Genomic DNA, 20,384 nt, shown 5'->3' with positions numbered 1-20,384 from the left:
TCGGCAAATGGATGCAAATGGGTGGAACCCACAAATGGCGATATTATCAGAACATGTATTAACGGCGTTTTAGCCAAAGAGGGAGTAGAAAAAGCGTAGCCTTTTATATAATGAGAAAAACGATAGTACTTATTATTAGATGATTGAAATTGCTAGGGAAAAAGTCGCAAAAACTCCAAAACTATTCTCACTCTAACACATTTATCTTAAAAATTTTTATGTTATTAAAAATTTCAAACTAGTACCCATATGACACTTTTACTCTTTATCAATATCCTGTTAATGAGCGTCGTTAAAAATTTGCTTATATGGATGTCGGAAAAAAAACGGTGTTGACATGGCATCATGCGGCATAAGTGATATAAGAATGGCGTTATTTTAATTGAAAAACCATGTGACCGATCCTTGACGTGTAAATGTGTCTCATAGGTACAAATTTGAAATTTTTTTTTTATGTCTGGTAAATGTGCAACGGTGAACATAGATTGGGGTTTTTGATATTACAAAAAAAGTTTAAGGTAAATTGACATAGTGAGCATAGGTTGGGATTTTTTGTTGCTGTTTCTGAAATTACTAAACCACGTGATGCGGTCATATGATTCTTCTTACATAAAGATGATTATCAAAGATTGAAGAGTAATGTGTATATGGGTCCAATCAGTTTTTGATAATGCACTAAAATCCAAATTGCCATAGAGTGAAAATTTATCGTATCAGATCCTTTAGCGAAATTATCGTAATTAAGCCAGATGGAACTAGTTGTACCAAAATATCCATACACTCAAGCTTTATTCAATGGAAATGCATCAAATTGGATTTGAACTCAAATCAACTCAATTTCTTTTTTGATTAATTCAAATGAACGCGAAATCGGAAAGGAAGAAATGGAATTTGTCCAAAAACACAAGAGAAAGGAAGAGGAAGGCACATATTCTCTCAAACAGAAAGTATCACACAACAAATATCAATTACCGCTAACTAAATAAATGTTAACTTGTTTAATTAAACGTTTCTACGAACGTGATAAAAGCGTTGACGGGTCCAAATCTACGACATCGTGTTTATTTATGTGTTGGTGTTGATTAAGCTTCAATCGAACATGCTTACCTTGGTGCTATTTAAACACATCATATCGAAAAGAAATAAAGAGTGAATTACGGCATCACGTAAATTTTATGTTAATTACTTAATATCTTTTTTTCTAAATTCAAGTTTAATTTTGGTCCTCTCCTTTTCTTTTCTTTTTTCACATTGAGATCGTCTAATTTATTTTTGCGGTGCATTATGAAGCAAGACAAATTATATGTTTGCGTAAAAAACTTGAAAGACAAAAAAGAAAAGAAAAACAAAAAAGAAGAAAACTCTCATAAATTTTCATTGTTCTTCGCCTTTACCTTGCTCAAGAATGCAGAGAAAGTAAAATCCTTCGGGAACTCGGCCGGAAAATCCGCAGAAACCCTAGAACTTCGATTCCACGGCGAAGACCTCCGTCCACGGCGCCACCCACCGCGAATCCTCTGGCGACGACCGGCCGAATCGCACCGCGCCGGCCTCCTCCTCATTTGCAGCGACGCAGAAGCCCTAGCGATCTCATCATGGCGGAGACCTCCGTCCGCGGCGCCGTCCGCCGCGAATCCTCCGGCGACGACCGGCCGAATCGCGCCGAACGAAACCGAACCTATCCTCCTCCTATGAGCCCTAGGGATCTCATCAGCGACTTGCCAGACGCCGTGATACACCACATCTTCTCCTTCCTGCCCCTCGAAGACGTCGTGAAGACCGGCGTCCTCTCCAAGCGCTGGCAGTCCACTTGGACCACCACCACCCAACTCGTCTTCAACGACCTCCGGCCTCGCCATCGCGACCCCTACTACCCGGACTACCCGTCCCTCGTCGACAGCGTCCTGTCCCGGTGCACCTCGCCCGCGGTGAAGAGGTTCCACATCACCATCTTCAAGTGCGACGAGGCCTACCCCAAGCTCGACCTCTGGCTGCGCTTCGCGGAGGGGCGCGGTGTGGAGGATCTTCGCCTGGTTCTTATTCCCAATCTGGAGTTCTTTTATAAGCTGCCGCGGTTCTTGTATCGCTTGAGTCGGTTGGTGCGCCTAAAAGTCAGTGGCTGCTGTCTTTCGTTGGGTACTGCTGTTAGGTGGCCTTGTCTCAAGTTCTTGTTGTTAGATTGCGCGGAGTTGAGTGATGATATCCTGGAGGGAATTGTCAGGGGAAGTCCTGTTTTGGAGTCCCTTGCGTTGCGCTATTGCAGGGGCGTGAAGAACATTATAATACATTCAACAAGTGTGAAACGGTTAATACTCGTCGAAGACGGGCTTTCTAACTCGGAGAAAATTTGGGCCCCGCATTTGCTGTCCCTGCGTGTATCAGGGATTTGTTCTCTTCATTCCGTGTTCAGACTTGACGACGTATCTTCTTTGGTGGAAGCCGAGTTACATTTTGCGGTGTCTGGTGACAGGATAGGCCACCGCGACTTGTTAAAGGAACTTCTTGAGAAGCTGCGCAGAGTTTCTACAATCACCATTGGCTATTGGTGTTTGCAGGTACCAGCTCAGTATTTTTGCCCTTTATAAGGCGTACTCGTGTTGAATGGTGTCTGTGATTGGCACCATTTAGTGCTGTATGTTGCCCCGGGTTGAGAGACCTCAGCTCTCTGTGGCATTCTAGTCTTTCGTCTGGTGGAATCATTGTGAACGGGATGATTCATAACTTTGTGTTTCGAGTTATTACGTAAGAGCATATGGTGAACCTTGGAGCTTCTTCCCACTGTTTAATTTCAAATAAATGGATTTGGGATCACTCAATTAGGGACAACGAATGCCACTAGATATTTCTAATTATTATGGATGCTACTCAACACAACATTGTTAGATGCTTGATTTGCCCAAGATAAATGCATGAAGTGATTATTTGAAAAGGTTACATTTTCCATTCACTCTTTCAGTTTATAGAAAAAATACAATTATCTGGAAAAATGAGGAAGAGTAATGGACCTAGTCACCTTTGGTTACTGGAATCGGGTCATACTTTCTTGTCACACTAGACTGATGGTCCATAATCATCTTACAGAGCATTCTTACAGGATTTTACAATGGCAATGGATGGATTTTCTCAGAAACTTCAGTCGATAACGAGATTCGGTGTCTCATGTGACCAACTACTAGAATTTTCAAATCCTTCAAGTATCTCAAGTTTTATGTAGATAGTCTTGATTCTTAAAGAGATTCACTTGTTCATTTCTACTTGTAGTATCCTTATTGGTCTTTTCCTGGCTGGGAGATAGTGTCAAAGGATATTGTATCTGGATGAACCGTAATTTTGTTGTTCTTTATTCATGTTAAACAGGAACAGAAATACTAATTAATTTTTCTGTTTCGCTTGCTCAATGTGGTTAGATTCTGTCTGCTTTGGAGATGGAAGGAGTGCCATGTCCATTGTCAAAATGTCAGAATCTGATACTACGCGCGCCAGTTAGTCAATGGGAACTTCCCGGGATAGCATACATGCTACGAAGTTCACAGCGCGTAGAAAAATTAGTCATACACCTGACTCACTCTTGCCCATCGACGGTTTGTTACTTTTCTATATTATTTTCAGTTCGCTTCCTGTGCTGACTTCCTCTTTGCATGAATGAGTTTAAACTTTAGAAGAACATAAACATGATCCATCTCAAACTCTTATTTGTTCCACCAATTGAAATTTGCCCAGTCTACTCGACATTTATACAGGGCCGTTTTAAGCTGTTTTAGTTCATGTCCTAAAGTAACTGCAGTGTTATGCTGGAGATTCTTTTGCTGCCATGTAAGGTTAGGATCTTGAACTAATGAATTAGCGATGAGAGCCTAGAAAGAGAAGATGTGTGGACGAGTTTAAGAGCTCAAATTGATGAAGACTCGATAAAAAGTAAATCTAACTATCATCTGAGGTGGACAAACGAAAGTTGTTTGTTTGAAATTTTAGTGAGGCAACGAATTCTTTTTTCCGTGGATCCGCATCTAATGTGAAGCTTCTTTCCTAAATAGGGTACCCATGTGCAGCTTAAGCTCGACGAAGAATCTATAGAACGTTTTAACGAAGATCTTTTGTCACAGAAGGGGAACTTTCAATGTTTGGCAGAACATCTCAAGAGGGTGGAGATCATCGGTTTTGCTAGTAGTTTTGGGTCGAAACATCTGCTTGCCCTAATTAAGTTTCTTCTTGGTGATGCACTTACGCTGGAGAAGATGATTATCAAGGCTGATTTCCCTGCACAACGTGGACAAAAACATCTTGAAGCCGCTGATCTTTCCAAACTACTTGGTGTGAGCCGAAATGTGCTCAGCCATCGAAGAGCTTCCCAAAATGCAGAAGTTATCTTCGATTATCCTTTGGAAGAGTTGTCCTTAAAAAAGCATATGAGGAAGATCCAGGTTTCTGAACTTGGATGAGCACTACACTGCTCATTCTAAACAGGTGCTGCGATTTCCCAATTGGTGTGGACTACTATGCCCTTTCTTCTGAGGGATGTGTAATTTCGATAACTTATCGAAGTTTCCTTTTCGCCTTTTAATCATGAATATGAGTGTGTGTTGCTTGCTCCGATCGTTGTAGATGAAGTAGAAATTCGATGCTTTGACAGCAAGAATTTCGAATGTGGAGTCGATCCCTTCGTCAGAGTCCAAACCTGCCCAGGCACTTCACATTCATCTGATAGTTTATTTGTGGTTTTATAAATTCGATTTAATGTGACATTGTTGGGTGTAAAACTGCAATTTGGGTTGGGATGTTCATTGTTCGATTGGCTTTTGTCTGTGATTTGTTGCCTTTCCTGTTCATTAGGAGTAAAGATATTCTACCGGAATGATCTATAAGTTGCTCAAATTGCAGTTGCCAGATTTCTTTTTTCAGTTTATGCATTTAGTATGACATTGTAGACCTCTGATTGCACTGTAATTTACCTGTGAAACTTAACTGGGGGAAGAGTCCCTGTAATTCCACGTTTTGATCTGGGCATTGAAAATGATGTGAACTTCTATTTGGCTTGTGGGATTGATAACATTTGGTGATGGCTGCTTCATTTGAGACCCAGCGATTTATGATTTGTGCAGCGATTAGAGATTCTCTTGAGTAAGTTTTTTGGTTTCCTTTGCAGGACCATCACATTTCTTTATTGTGCTGAACTGGATAAGCATGGAAAAAAACGGCTTGCTGTGATGAATGGCTTTTGTATGCAGTTGTTGTCGTTGCCTCTTTAAGCTTGTAGTCAGTTTGGTGGTCAAAAGCCTAAAACTTTAGGATTTTCTATTCGTAATACTCACATCTGTGACTGGGTTTTGACTCTTTCTTACATTTATCAAGTTCTAATTCGCTATTGTTGTGGTAGTAAACATGTTTGATCTGTCCGAGATGAAAGCCAATATTTTGGGGCAAGATTTGAACTTCAAATTGTCCCAACTATTTAGAGTCGAAGTAATGACAAGAAATGTTTGCAATGTGTTGCAGCCACTTGAGGGCATTTTGTATGATCGGCTGCTGTGAGGCGCAGGTTGCCATGGACAAGTTAAGAGAGAAGTTCCGGGGATCAAAGAAAGTCGGAGAAGGGCACATGGCAGAATGAGCAAGATGAAGGATGGCTTTTGACTTTGAGATGATGAAACTAGCTATCCCGACTTAGTACAGCTTCTCGTTTTTTTTGTTATGAGGCACTTTTACATAGGGTAGGATCAAGTTGCAAACTTTATTTGCACCAGCAAGGTTTCTTTGGGACTTGTGCAGTTCACTGGTCCTTAAAGTATCAACAATGCTATTTTTTTATGTTGAATTTTTTATGGATACAACTATCTTATCTTGGGTGTAAGCAGGTTTTTTCGGAAACTAATGTCACTGGCATTATACTTATATAGATATTCGTCAAAAGTTCTTCATACACGGATTTATGGATTAAGTATTCGGTGAGTGCTGTGCACATCATTTACCATAAGTTATTACATATAAGTTGTAACGAGTTGTCAGAATTTGCTTGTCTAGCACCAAAAGCCTATTTGTGTTGCGCTACCCGCCATTGTTCTGATCCAGTTCGTGCTTGAAATTTGTCCTCCTCATAACAAATCCTGAATTTGAAATTTTATGATTCCATCCGTCTCATTGGATCCTGATTATGGATATATAATTAGCCCTAATGATGTAAATAAGGGGCTAGTGCTTGAAATGATAATACTTCTAACATGATATGTTTACGTGATAGAATAACCCTTCATAGTTTGATCCATTTGCCTTTTTTAGCCAAAAGGCTAAAAAAAGAAATGTGACTTTTTTATTTATAAATTTGTTAATGCATTTCTTTTACATTGTTCTCAACATTCAAATTGTAAAAGTTGTGGTCTTTTTTTAATTCCTATTTTAAACAAATTAAAAATTAAGAAGCTTAAATTGATCATAGTAAAGGATTTTTCAAATGTGTTTCTATCAAACCGCATTTAACTAAGAGTTGCTTCCAATGTTCTTTTAAATTACAATTTACAAAATAGTCTTTGCATTTCATAAAAACCCTTTAGATTAATGTCCTTTGTACTTACTCAAAGGCTTTTCCCAAATACTGGACCAAAAGTAGCCTTATTCACTTTCTTTTGATAGGAAAGTTATATGAACTATATGACAGTATTAGGTATTGGGTTTTTAACAATTACCGAATTTACTCTTCTTTCAAGCTTAGTTTAGTTGTAAATATGAACCCTCTAAGAAAAGAGTTTAGTAGCGATGTTTTGGATTATGGACATATGAAAGGGTGTTTCGCTTAAGAAATTGTTCAGCTCTCTCTTCTTTTTCAGTATATATCATTTATCTGCACTCTGTGAAGATTAAGGAAACGTCCTGATCATTATGATACGCATTTTGGAAATTTTCATGTATTTGTAGGCAATTGCATAGACATCACACAGGACGAAGCCAATTTTCTCTTTCTTCTTCTTCTCTGAAATGGGGCGAGGAACCTCGAGGGTTTCATTAATGTCTTTACTAGACGCCCTAATTCACATCTTTTCCTTCTTACGCATTGAAGACATTGTCAAGACCTGCATCCTCTCCAAGCAATGGCGATCCATTTGGACCACTACCACTGACCTCCTCTTCTCCAATGGCTTCGTCTGACAAAACAAACCATGGTAGATGTTACTTCAAGAGTTAATACCATGATAAATTTCAAATTGATATGTTATGGTACATTAACCTAAACTTAATTTTTTTATTTCAAGAAAAATTCCAAACTGGCACTTTATTTCACATTTACCTCAAATTAATTTTCTTTGTATTGTAGTAGGTTTTGTTTATTTACAAATTGATAAGAGATAGTTGCCCAGGGACGACTGTATATATTATTTGATTGTACACATACAAATTCACATGTAGTGTATATTTGATTGGTATCTTGTAGGCTATGAATGTATGACCCCAATCGTTTTTTTTATACTGAATAGAAAAGAGCAAAATTGCAAAGAAAGCCCAAAGGCCCTGTATAATCCCAAAACACCATTTACCTTCAAATGGGAATCCAAGATGTCTTTTGGATCATTAAAGAGGAACAGTTACATAAAGTTGGAAACATCAACTATCGGCTATAACTTAAAATTAGGAGTGCCGTGAGGATTTACACAGAGAAATTATTGCGGGGTGACGAACGGTTAATGACGAATAGTGTTTATTTTAACTGTCATGATTATCTGTCGATTTAACAATTGACCTTTTGATCTTATCATATGACCGTGCAAAAAATCGCAATATGGATAGATCCCATCTTCACTTGCTTTCACTCAATCCGACTACAAAACCCCCCAACTTCAAAAGTTCTTTTGGCGGCAGAATTCACATAAACTTGGGAACTAAAAATTCATGGCCGGATGCTTTGCCTGCAGCGTGGTCCAAGGCAAATTCTCTGGCGAACGACTGAACCATGCAAAAACAAAGCCAACGTCATTCTTCTTCCTCTCCTCCCAAACAAAACGAAGTGAGAACTCCGACGATTTTATCCTCATGATTGCATTAGCGCCTTACCTGAAGCCATAATCCGCCACATCTATCCCTCTTGCACATTGAAGACACTGTTAAGACCCGCGTCCTCTCCAAGCGGTGGCAATCCACCTGGACCACTGCCACCTACCTCCTTTTCTTTGGTGGCTTCGTGCGCCGGGATGCTTACACTTGCGAGACGATCAAAGCCTTCTCCACCTTGGTAGACGGGGTTTTGGCCCGTGCGCCTCGCCCATGATGAAGAGGTTCTGGATTAGCGACATCCTCTATCGAGAAGCAAATCACCCCATCCATTCCCTCAAGTTCATAACTCCGGTGAAGATGAATTATGAGACTCGCAACACGGGAGCATTATGTTTGTAGCAAATCTTATTAAGAGAGTTGAAACTGTTGATTGTGTGTCTGTCATCATGCTTTGAAGCACGTACACTTGTGCTAGAGAAGATGCTCATCAAAGCTACTATGCACATACCTTGTAGAGGAAAATCTTTCGAGGCAGGTGATCTTGGGGAGCTGCTTGATTTCCATGTGCATTGTTATTGCTTTTCTATGAGCTTTGTTTCGTTGGAACTTGACTTCAAGTAGAAAGGGATCATCTTGTGATTTTGTCAATGGTGAGAGTTCCCGACAGCTTTTGTTAAGTAATTGTAAAAAGACATAATCATAGTTATTAGTACACCGACTCCTTTGCTTAACAAATGTTCTTTGTGAGTCAAAAGAACCAATAAACATGGTTTTTGATAAGGAATTATTCATCTTGCTCTTTTTGGAGTATAGCCTCTGAACTGCAACACTAGTTTCCTTTCTCGAAGCCTTCATTAGAGAGTAAATGGGATTTGCAAACAAGGAAGAGAGATTTGCCCCCCATCCTCTTACGAGCTTAGTTATTATAGAATTCAAGCAGCTGCATCGGTTATGGGGTTGCTTTTGTATCATGACTTTTCAATCGTCGCAAAAAAGGTACGCTATGTTGAGGTGATCAGTGCACAAATTAGGAGGACCAAAAGTATGATATTTTCCCTTTCCTTGATCTCTTTTCTGCATTTTCTCTTCTTCTTTTTCCTCCTCACAACAATTCATGTCATCTGACCAAAAGTATGTTATTTTCCCTTTCCTTTATCTCTTTTCTGCATTTTCTCCTCCTCCTCCTCTTCTTCTTCTTCTTCTTCTTCTTCTTCTTCTTCTTCTTCTTCCTTGCAACAATTCATGTCGTCTCTTGATCAGTGCACAAGCTACGCATTTTCTCTTCTTGTTCTTTCCCTTATCTGGTTTTACTCTCTCTCTCTCTCTCTCTCTCTCTCTCTCTCTCTCTCTCTCTCTCTCTCTCTCTCTCTCTCTCTCTCTCTCTCTCTCTCTCTCTCTCTCTCTCTCTCTCTCTCTCTCTCTCTCTCTCTCTCGTCTAGCAATTCACGTCGTCTCTTCATCATTGCGTCTTGATATAATTACGTCGTATGAAATTTCGTCCAACTTGAACACGACAAATTTATCATTGACCTTTTTGTTTTTGACATGAACTTTCATTATTTTCTCTCTTCTTCTCTTTTAGATTGAATTGGTCATTATTCAGCCAAATTAACCTTTCGGGTCGGGAAAAATTGCTTTGAATTTTACACGAGTGATCCCGAGATCAAGACACGCAATTTTTTTTTTTTTTCCTTGTGCTGAGTATCACCATGTGCACATATGTCTAAGTGAAACTAACATCGATCTAATAATATAATTTGTGAATTTATGAACTAATTTCAAAAAAAAATTTCATCATGCTGCCTCCCCATTTGATTTTTTTATTAAGAGTCAGGTTAATAAATGCATGGAAAAGGTCGTCATATATACTTAAAAAGGAATAAAGAAGAAGGTTGATTGAGGAAGGAAAAACAAAGGGTTATTGGAGATGGATGACAGTGGTTGAATTTGCTCATGCACTTTGGTCATGGAATATATGATATACAATAGAGATAAATGCATGTAGACATTATTTGAAAAGGTTACATTTTCCATTCGCTTTTTCAATTTATAGAAAAAAAAATACAATTATTTGGAAAGATGACGAAGAGTAATGGACCTAGTCATTTTAGGTTGCTGGAACCGGGTCATGTTCTCTCGTCACACTAGGTTGATGCTCCATAATCATCTTACAGAGTGTTCTTACAATATTTTACAATGGCAATGAATGGATTTTCTTGGAAGCATTGGTCGATAACGAGGTTCGCTGTCTCATGTGACCAACTACTGGAATTGTCAGATCCTTCAAGTATCACAATTTTTATGTAAATAGTCTCAATTCTGAAAGAGATTCACTTGTTCAATTGTATTTGTAGTATCCTTATTGGTCTTTTCCCGCATGGAGACTGGGTCAAACGATATTGTATCTGGATGAACTGTAATTTTGTTATTTTTTATTCATGTTAAACAGGAACAGAAATACTAATTAGTTTTTCTATTTTGGTTGCTCAATGTGCTTAGATTCTACTTGCTTTGGAGAATGAAGGAGTGCCATCTCCATTGTCAAAATGTCAGAATTTGATACTACGCACAACAGTTAGTCAACCCGATCTTCCTGGGATAGCATACATGTGACGAAGTTCACAGTGCTTGAAAAAATTAGTCATACACCTGACTGGCTTTAGCCCATTGCCGGTTTGTTACTTTTCTATATTATTTTGAGTTCGCTTCTTGTGCTGACTTCCTCTTTGCATGAATGAGTTGAAACTTTAGAAGCACATAAAGATGATCAATCTCGAACTCTTATTTGTGCCAACAATTGAAATATGCCCATGACTGTTAGCCTACTTGACATTTGTGAAGGGCCGTTTTAAGCTGTTTTAGTTCATGTCCTAAGGTAACTGCAGTGTTATACTAGAGATTTTTTGCTGCCATGTAAGGTTAGGATCTTGAACTAATGAATTAGAGATGAGCACCTAGAAAGAGAAGATGTTTTACGTTGTAGACGAGTTTAAGAGCTCAAATTGACGAAGACTCGATATAAAGTAAAACTTTGACCATCATCTGAGGTGGACAAATGAAAGTTGTTTGTTTGAAATTTTAGTGAGGCAGCAAATTCTTTTTCCCGTGGATCCGCATCTAATATGAAGTTTCTTTCTTAAATGGGCTATCTATGTGCAGTTTAAGCTCGACGAAGAAATTATAGAACACTTTGATGAAGATCTTTTGTGTTCACGGAAGGGGAACTTTCAATATGTTTGGCGAAACATCTCAAGAGGGTGGAGATCATCGATTTTGCTTATGGTTTTGAGTCAAAACATCTGCTCGCCTTGATTAAATTTCTTCTTGGTGATGCACTTGCGCTGGAGAAGATGATTATCAAGGCTGATTTGCATGAACTACGTGGACAAAAACGTCTTTCCAAACTACTTGGTGTGAGCCGAAATGTGCTCAGCTATCGAAGAGCTTCCCAAAATGCCGAAGTTATCTTCGATTATCCTTTGGAAGAGGTGTCCTTTAAAAAGCACAAGAAGAAGATTCGGGTTTTCAAACTCGGATGAGCACTACGCTGCTCATTCTTATTCACTCTCTCTTGACATAGAAAATTTAGGGGTATATCATTTATCTAGATTTTTGGAAGATTAAGGAAATCTCCTGATCATTATGATATGCATTTTGGAAATCTTCATGTATTTGTGCGTAATTGCATAGACATCGTTATAATTGATTTCAATGACAGACTTGAAGTACTTCTTTGCTGCCCAAAAGAAAGATAAACTCGAACTTTAACATAACCCTTTTTGTGGTCACATTCAGTTCACCTTTTTGGAAACCAAAACAAAACTGCGAGATTAAACCGTGGTACATGCTTTAATTTTTATTATCCTTCATTAAGATTTGAAATGGCTTAGATTTTTTAATGAAGAGAAGCTGGAATTTTCACTATGAATAAATATGTCTATGAGGTTCATTTTCTTTAAGAGAATAGTAATTTATTGTTTGAGCTATGCCATGTTTGTGTGAATTTGTAAGTTTATTAAAAGAATCAAAGATTTTACCGTTAGTTTCGGTTTGATTCAAAACAAATTTGCTTTCACTTGAATACAATTGGGGCAAATCATGGTAATACAATTTGAAATAGGTGTCCTTTCAAAAGCACATGAAAATCCCGGTTTTTTGTTAATCTCATGGCAGGGGTATGTTGCCCTGGGCACTTCAATGCTCATTCTTATTCGCACTCTTTTGACAGTATAGTTATGTTAACTACATTATGACACTGTTGGGTTTTTAACATGAACCTAATTTACACTTCTTTGAAGTTTAGTTGTAAATAAGAACCTCTTAAGGAAAGAGGTTAATATAAGTGCTTTGGATTATCAACATAAGCTATTGCTCAGCTTTCTCTTCTTTTTTAGGCAAAATAGAAAACAAATGTTGTCACGCCCCGAACCCCCGTCGAGCCCGCGACATCCCACCTCCGGTCGAACAGAGTGCGACGTCCCAGGAATAACGTCGCCGACCCAACGATCCATCAGAGTTAACTCGCGGCGGAAGCAATCAAAAATCCCGGACATTAAAATTGGAGAACACCAGGAAGGAACAAATCATCAAACCACCAAGCATATATTACACTTCCAAATATTTACATCATCCGCCAATACAAACCACAAAATAATTTATAAGCACACCGAACTATAAACTCCAAACCACCAAAATATCAGGATCAGCTCTTTAGGTCAGCACTATCCAAAAATGGGGCGCATCCTCCTCCCAGAACTATCCCCTACGCCCTCTCGAAGGCGTCCACTCTGACTCACTGTCCTCGGCATCATCACCTGAATCCTCCGCAGCTGTCTGCTCACCCGACGACTCCGAGTCGACCTCAATCTCGACATTCAGGCGGGGGCTCTGAAATGGTTTGGTTGAAACAACCATGAGCTCACATCTCAATAAGTCACAACCTAAGCCCCACCTAGGCTATCACGTAATTCCAGACACATCCAAACGAGCAACCAAACAACCACACAACCAGCAATCAAACATTCACACATACCTGGACTCTCTGCATACGCACCATGCACGTTAGCTCACAATCCCAACATACAATTCTTGCACACATGCCATCACACACTTTCCACATATCAATACACGCGCCAATCATACCACAACAGTACATCACAGCCGCGCGCGTGCCTCGATTATAAAGCAAAACCTACTTGGGCACGTCCCATACCATGCCTAGCAGATTTTACCCCATAATCGCGCACTGCATTACGCGATACAAACACACTCGCACACCAACTCACACTACGCGTCACTTTCTCAAACCTCGCACCTCAAGCCAATTCCCGCTCATTCTCAACCTTTCCACCACTACCGCGCCTGCGTAAAACGCATCAGGCCAACGGTCTTCTGACCTCGTTAGGCATCGACACCCCGTCGGGCCGGGCATCGTCACCTCGTCAGGGATGGCATCGTCCCGCGTAAACGAACACGCCTCAGGACGGAATCCTACACACACTTTCCTTCTACCGCGCCCGCGTAAAACGCATCAGGCCAACGGTCTTCTGACCACGTCAGGCATCGTCACCCCGTCGGGGCGGGCATCGTCACCTCGTCAGGGACGGCATCGTCCCGCGTAAACGTACACGCCTCAGGACGGACCTCACCCCGCGTAAACGTACACGCCTCAGGGTCTCACCTTTCGAACCAATCCTACATTCCAGTACCTTCGTTCCACTCAAACCACATTTGTCACACGGCCACACCTACACACTGCCAAACACGCACACCTCACACACATTTCACAATTTCACATTCTCGTCACACGAACACGCCACCCAATCACACATTCTTGGCACGCGAATACAATACGCGAATGCACTATCACACCACCACATCTCACGGCCAAGCACACACTGCATATCACCAATCCACATTCAGCCCAAGCATAATCCAAATCAGCCCACGATCACAAATCACACAATCACGTACACAATTCAATTCATAGCATAATTCCCACTGATCGATTGCACAATTTAACCCCAATCCAGTCACAACATCACGGTCCTACCCAAGCTTTCTATACCTCAAATTTTCGTCGCCAAATCAGTCCACAACCACCAAATAACCAGTCTCTCAATTCAGCCCCAAACAGCCCCTAAAACAGTCACAAAATCCCCTAAACCGAACCCTAAACAGTGACCGGAATCCCATCAAAATAAATAGTAAACGAACTCCAAAAATTCTAAATTTTGGATATGTCACAAAAAAAATCCCGATAAACATTTCTTATCAAGAACACGAAATCTGGTTCAAACTGCAACCATGCCTTTTTGTCCCTCGAAATCAGACCAAAATCAGTTTGCTCCAACAGAATATTTTGTCCTCAAAATACATTTATTTCAACACCCCAATCACCTTGAAAAGCTTTCAAATTTTTATATGTTATAGCCACGAATGTACCCAACAACTTTTGTGAAGGAAGTATTTTGAAAATAGGCCTGGAAAAATTTATAAAAATTCGAACAGACCCGAAGGTCTGGTGAACAGTAAATCGGGCAGTTTTATTTTGGTCCAAAGATGAACTTCCGAATGGCATCAAATGATTTCCAAAAATTCCCAAATTAAAATATGTTATACTTCAAGATGTTGGGAGAAACTTTTATGAAGAAAACTTCCTCAAATTCGGCCCAAAATATTTTCTACGAAAATAGCAAACCGAGCGGGTACAGTAACCGCGAATCCGCGATTCACCCCGAACCTCACGGATTCAAGCCCGAACCGATTTCTACCGAATTCCAACCGCCAAAACTCATTTCCCGACGTCTAATACAACCCGCAACAACCACTAACAGTCATACTCAGCCACCAATAGCCATGATTAACCACCAATAACCATGATCAACACCTTAATCAACCTCTAATCACCCCAAACCGCACCCAAACGAGTCCGAAAAATACCCGACGTCCTAGGCGAGGTTTAGGGAGCGACTTACCAGACTCTAGACTAACGCGGCTAGAGCGGGAAGGTGGAACGGCTGGCCAGCGGTCACGGCGGCACACGGCGGCGGCAACGGCGAGCGGCGGCGCTCCGGCTTAGCTTGACTTCTCATGGCCAAATGAAAAAAAGAAAATGAAGAAGAAGAAGAAGAAGAAGAAGAAGAAGTGTTGGCGTGGGAGGAAGGGGGCTGCCGGCTGGAATGAAAAATGGGGGAGAGAGAATGGGAGGAGAGAGAGAAAGGGCAATAATAACTTTGACCAACTTTTCCCTTAATTCCAATTTTGCCCCTCTAATACTTGGTCCACATTGCTCCAAACCAAAATATCTAAGGGCGTTTTGGTCCAATATTTTGGGGCTGATATTCATCCACAATTAATCTCCAAATTCAATTTCCAAAATCCCCAAAATTCGGAATACCCAAAAATAGGCCTAGGGGCAAAATCGTAATTTTTCGGTCCCGGGTCGAAATTCCATTTTTCGACCGTACCAACTCCAAATGTGTGTGGCCAACATAATATGACGTCGGAATCGCGAAATTAGATTCTTAAGCCCTCGAAAATCGACTGCAAAGTCCTGGGAATAAAATAATATTATTTTTCCAATTTTTGTCGAAATTCTAATTTTTGACCGTAACCACTCCAAATATGCGTGGCCACCCTAAAATGACCTTGGCCTCGAAAAATAACCTCAAACGACCTCAAAATCCAACATCGGTGTCCACAGGGGCAAAACCGTAATTTTTCCGGCCCCAGACCGAAATCTATTTTTTTGCAGAAATGGGTGGCCCCAAGGTTGGCCAAGCCGAAAACGTCATTGGCCGCTCAAAATTGTCACTTTCAAAATTCTCGATTCCCGGGCCCGAATTCCAAGAAATGACTAAAATTGACCAATCGCGACTTTAGCTTATCTCTTGCTAACGGGTGGCTCATTAGGATTACGCGCTCTCGACCCGTGACCGACACTAAGTCAAATCACGTTTAAGTTTGCTCGAACCAAGGCGACCTCGATCGTCATATAATTGCGAGGGTCTGTCACTAGTGCCCTTCGGACACGATCAATCAAATAGACCGGTCTCGGTTGGCTCAAAACATTCCCTCGTCAATCCATATAGTCGAAGATCGAACCCAGATCGAGTTCTTTGGTCGTGCGAACTCAATCCCGTAATAGCCCTACCCCTAAGGTTAGCATCCCGAGAATGCGCGGTTCCCGGGTGAGATCTCACTATAGCGCATTGGTCAAATTCATTTCCTAAATCCCGGGAAAAAGGATCGAAAATTCAGACTGTTACAAATGTGGACTATCAATATGTTGGAAATCTTCACATAATTTGTGCGTAACTGCATAGACATCATTACAATTTGATATTAGTTTTAGCACAACCTTTTGTTTTCAAGTGAAGCAACTCCTTGCACTGTATGCAAATTTATGAATAAGCGACTAACTCCTTCGGTTGCTTTTGATTTCAATGACAAAACTTGAAGTGCTTCTTTGCTGCCCAAAAGAGGATGAACTCCAATTATTGTTAGGGTGTGGTTCATATTCCCCATCGACAAGAAGGCACAGGGATTCCACTCCCCAGTGAGCGGACGAGGGTCGCGGGAGGAGCGATCCCGAGCTGCTAGAGGGCTTTTATTGTTTGAGCCTGAAAAATGAAAGTTTTCTAATTCAGTTAGGTTTCCTATTTTGAATAGGTTTTCTAGAAAGAGGTTTCCTACTTTGAATAGGTTTCCTAATTGATTTCCTAATTATAGTAGGTTTCCAAGAAAGAGGTTTCCTATTTTGAATCAAACTATTGCCTATATATAGTATCTTTCTCTTATAATTGAGAAATGTAACAGAAAGGTGCAGGTGCTAATTATAGTGGAATCCTCTACTGGACATAGCCCTAGTTTAAGGGTGAACTGGGATAAAACCTTGTGTCTCGATTTTCTTTCTCGCTTTTACTCTCTATTTTCTTTGTGATTGTGCGGCGAATCCCAACATCTTGTATCAAAGCAAGGTTTTAGGTTAGGGTTTCTTGGTGAAGAGAGATCGGAAATATCGAATCTTGGGAAGATATCGTCGGCTCATCAATCACGGATTGAAGTAGAGAAGTTCGGAGAAAAAGGTTTTGAGTTATGGAAATTGAAGATGGAGGCTTTGCCCATGGACAGGGATCTATAGCACGTGATCGAAGAAGATAACCCAAGGAAAAATCCACGGAGAAGGCAAAGGAGGCCGAGTCCACATCTGATGAATTGAAGGCGTGGGATAGCAGCGATCGGAGGGCGCAAAGCCTAATTTGGTTATGCTTTGTGGATAGTGTTCTGGTGAACATGACCTCTGAGAAAACAGCGAAGGATTTCTGGACGAAGCTTGAAAATAATGCGTTGGAAGTGCAAAAAGCCTGGACACTTGAAGAAAGATTGCAGAAGCAAAAGTATAGGTACAGAGAGGCGAGATGAGGTATCATCCTCTAGTACAAAGAAGGTTGATGACGGCGGCACGGGAGACATGTATCTCGTCTGCAATACATCACAGGGTGACTGCAATGCATGGACAATTGATACTGGAGCATCTTTGCACGTGGTGCCTCATAGAGATTGGTTCTGCTATTACAAGCCATATCAGGGAGGTACAGTGCGAATGGGGGATGACACGGTATTTGACATTGTTGGTCGCGGGAAGGTGAAGATGAAGATGAAAGATGGGACAATCAAGAATTTTTCGGATGTGATGCATATTCCTGATCTTATGAGAAATCTTATTTCTATGGGAACTATGGCAGATGCTGGCATTACTTTCACCAGTGACAAATATTCATGCAAGCTAACCCGTGGATCTATGGTGATCGTCAGAGGTGAACAGTATGGAAAACTATAGAAGTCATTGGGAAGCACAATCATCAACGGTGAGAGTTATATCTCAAAGCAAGTGGAAGAAAATCTTTCGATGCTATGGCATCGGAGATTAGATCATACGGGTGAGAAATGGCTAATGACCCTTACCTCAAAGAAGATGATGGATGGAATTCCCAGCTGTTCTATGGGTTTCAAATTTTGTGAATATTGTTTACATGGAAAACAAAATTGGATATCTTTTGAATCCATAGGAGGAAGACTGAAAGGGATTCTGAATTTTATCGATAATGACGTCTTCAGTCCTACACTTGTAGCATCGTTTGGAAAATGAAGGTATTATGTTTCTTTTACTGATGAGTTTTCCAGATATGTGTGGATATATTTTCTCCAAAGGAAAGATGATGTGTTTGAAAAGTTTTGCGAGTTCAAAGCTTTGGTGAAAAATCAGTTTGATAGAAAATCAAAGTTTAGCGGACTGATAACGAAGGAGAATTTTGTTCAGCGAAATTTGATCAATTTTGTGCGATTAGTGGCATTGCTAGGCAGAAGACAACGCCTTATACACCTTAGCAGAATGGGGTGGCAAAGAGACTTAATCGGTCTCTCATGGAAAAGGCAAGGAGTATGCAAAGTGGTGCAAGCTTAGCAGCTGAATTTTGGGCAGAAGCAGTAGCTACCGGGTGTTATCTGAAAAATAGGTCTCCCACATCAGTTTTGAAGCATCAGACACCGTTTTGAGGCACTGTTTGAAAAGAAGCCAAATATATCCCATGTTAGAGCGTTTGGTTGTGAAGCATATGTACATGTACCAAAGGAAAAGAGGAACAAGCTTGATAAATAAGTCAGAGAAGTGCATCTTCATTGGGTACAAGGCTGGTGTCAAAGGGTATAAGCTGTGGAATCTTGATACTAAATGTATCATCTACAACAAGGATGTGGTGTTCAAAGAATCTATGACAAATTAGATTGTTCACCAAGCTCCTGAAAAACCACAGACGGTTGAGTTAGATGTTGGTTTAAAGGAATACACTAGCTGGAGTAGAAAATTCAGATTCTGAAGCTGATGAGCTTGAGGAGGCGGATGATGTAGTAGATTCTGAAATTGAGTTTGACGTTGAATCACCACCTGAACCGGTGTTAAAAAGGTCCACACAGCTGAGAAAACATCTAAGAGGTATGCCCTATTTGCCAGCAATGAGAATTTGTGCTCTAACTATTACAGATGATGATCCAAGTAATGTCGAAGAAGCAAGAAGCGCAGAGGATGCCAAACAGTAGGAGAAAGCCATGAAAGATGAGATGGCCTCACTAGATAAAAACGGAACGTGGAGTCTGGTAAAACTACCCGCTGATTGAAAGGCAATTGGTTGCAAGTGGGTGTTAAAAAATATTTACAGATGGAGAGATAGAACGATGTAAAGCTCGTTTAGTTGCGAAGGGATACTCGCAGATAGAGGGAGTCGATTATGGTGATATTTTTTCTCCTATTGATAAATTAAATTCCATAAGACTTGTCTTATCTGTAGCAGCTGCAGACAATCTGGAGGTAGAGTAGCTTGATGTAAAGACATCATTCCTCCATGGTGACTTGGAGGAAGATCTTTACATGAAGAAACTAGAAGGGTTTGCGGTCAAAGGAAAAGAAGATCTTGTTTCCAAACTGAACAAGTCTTTGTATGGCCTAAAGCAATCTCTAAGGATGTGGTACCAGAAGTTCGACTCCTATGTCTTGAAGCTTGGCTTTGTTTGCTGTGATGCTGATCATTGCGTCTATGTGAAAAGGTTGGATGATGACTTTATTATCTTAACCTTATATGTTGATGATATGCTACTAGTTAGAAATAGTTTTAAAATGATTAGCACCATGAAAGGACTGTTGGCAAAACAATTTGAGATGAAAGATCTAGGCCCGGCAAACTTCCTTGGGCATGCAAATATGTTGAGAGTGTGTTGAAAAAAATTCAACATGGCTGACTGTAAACCCGTGAAGACCCTTGTCCACAAGTTCCAAGTTATAAGCACTCCAATGTCCTCAGATTGAAGAGGAAGCTGTAGATATGGCAACAGTCTCATATACAAGTACAGTTGGGAGCTTGATGTATGTCATGGTATGTACTTATCCAGATATTGCTCAAGCAGTGGGAGTATTGAGCAGATATATGTCCAATCCGGAGAAAAAGCATTGGATGGCAGTAAAGCGGGTGCTTCGTTATCTTTGTGGTACATTTGACCTTGAGCTATGTTATGAAGGCATGAAAAGCTCAAAGGGACAACAAGCGTTAGAACTGAAGTCTTTCGGGGATGCTGATTGGGGAGGTGACATTGATAGCAGAAGGCCAACTAGCGGATGTGTTATTTCTCTATTCGGTGGAGCTGTGAGTTGGATGAGCAAGAGGCAAAGCACAGTTGCTTTATCTACTATTGAGGCAGAGTACATGGCCCTTATTCATGCTGCTAAAGAAGTAATCTGGATGCGCAAATTATGTAAAGAACTTAGTTTTACACAAGGAAGAGTGAATATTGGTTGTGATAACCAGAGTGCTATATTTTTCGCTAAGAATCCTGGATTTCATGCAAGAACAAAG

At 40.5% G+C, this 20,384-nt stretch overlaps 1 protein-coding gene across 6 annotated transcripts; it reads left to right on the top strand.

Annotated features, from left to right (window-relative positions):
* Positions 1-1,362: 1,362 nt before the first annotated feature.
* Positions 1,363-5,889, top strand: LOC115663280 (F-box protein At5g03100-like). Of its 6 annotated transcripts, XR_008814728.1 has the most exons (5): positions 1,363-2,555; positions 3,408-3,581; positions 4,035-4,464; positions 4,603-4,683; positions 5,494-5,889. XR_008814728.1 is itself a non-coding variant. In XM_030585297.2 (4 exons), the coding sequence occupies exons 1-3, from the start codon at positions 1,596-1,598 to the stop codon at positions 4,437-4,439; spliced, it is 1,539 nt and encodes a 512-aa protein (XP_030441157.1). In that variant the 5' UTR covers positions 1,363-1,595; the 3' UTR covers positions 4,440-4,464; positions 5,494-5,889. The 6 variants fall into 6 exon arrangements, 3 of the variants coding, with proteins under 3 accessions (XP_030441157.1, XP_056159980.1, XP_056159979.1); XR_008814729.1 differs by lacking the exon at positions 4,603-4,683 and having other exon boundaries at positions 4,035-4,517; XR_008814730.1 differs by lacking the exon at positions 5,494-5,889 and having other exon boundaries at positions 4,035-4,519; positions 4,609-4,668.
* Positions 5,890-20,384: the final 14,495 nt, after the last annotated feature.

This window comes from Syzygium oleosum, unplaced genomic scaffold, assembly GCF_021117445.2.
Source record: "Syzygium oleosum isolate NSW1041296 unplaced genomic scaffold, Sole_v2.1 Sole_v2.30, whole genome shotgun sequence".
NCBI classification, from domain to species: domain Eukaryota; kingdom Viridiplantae; phylum Streptophyta; class Magnoliopsida; order Myrtales; family Myrtaceae; genus Syzygium; species Syzygium oleosum.
This window is presented reverse-complemented; position numbering and strand designations above follow the sequence as displayed.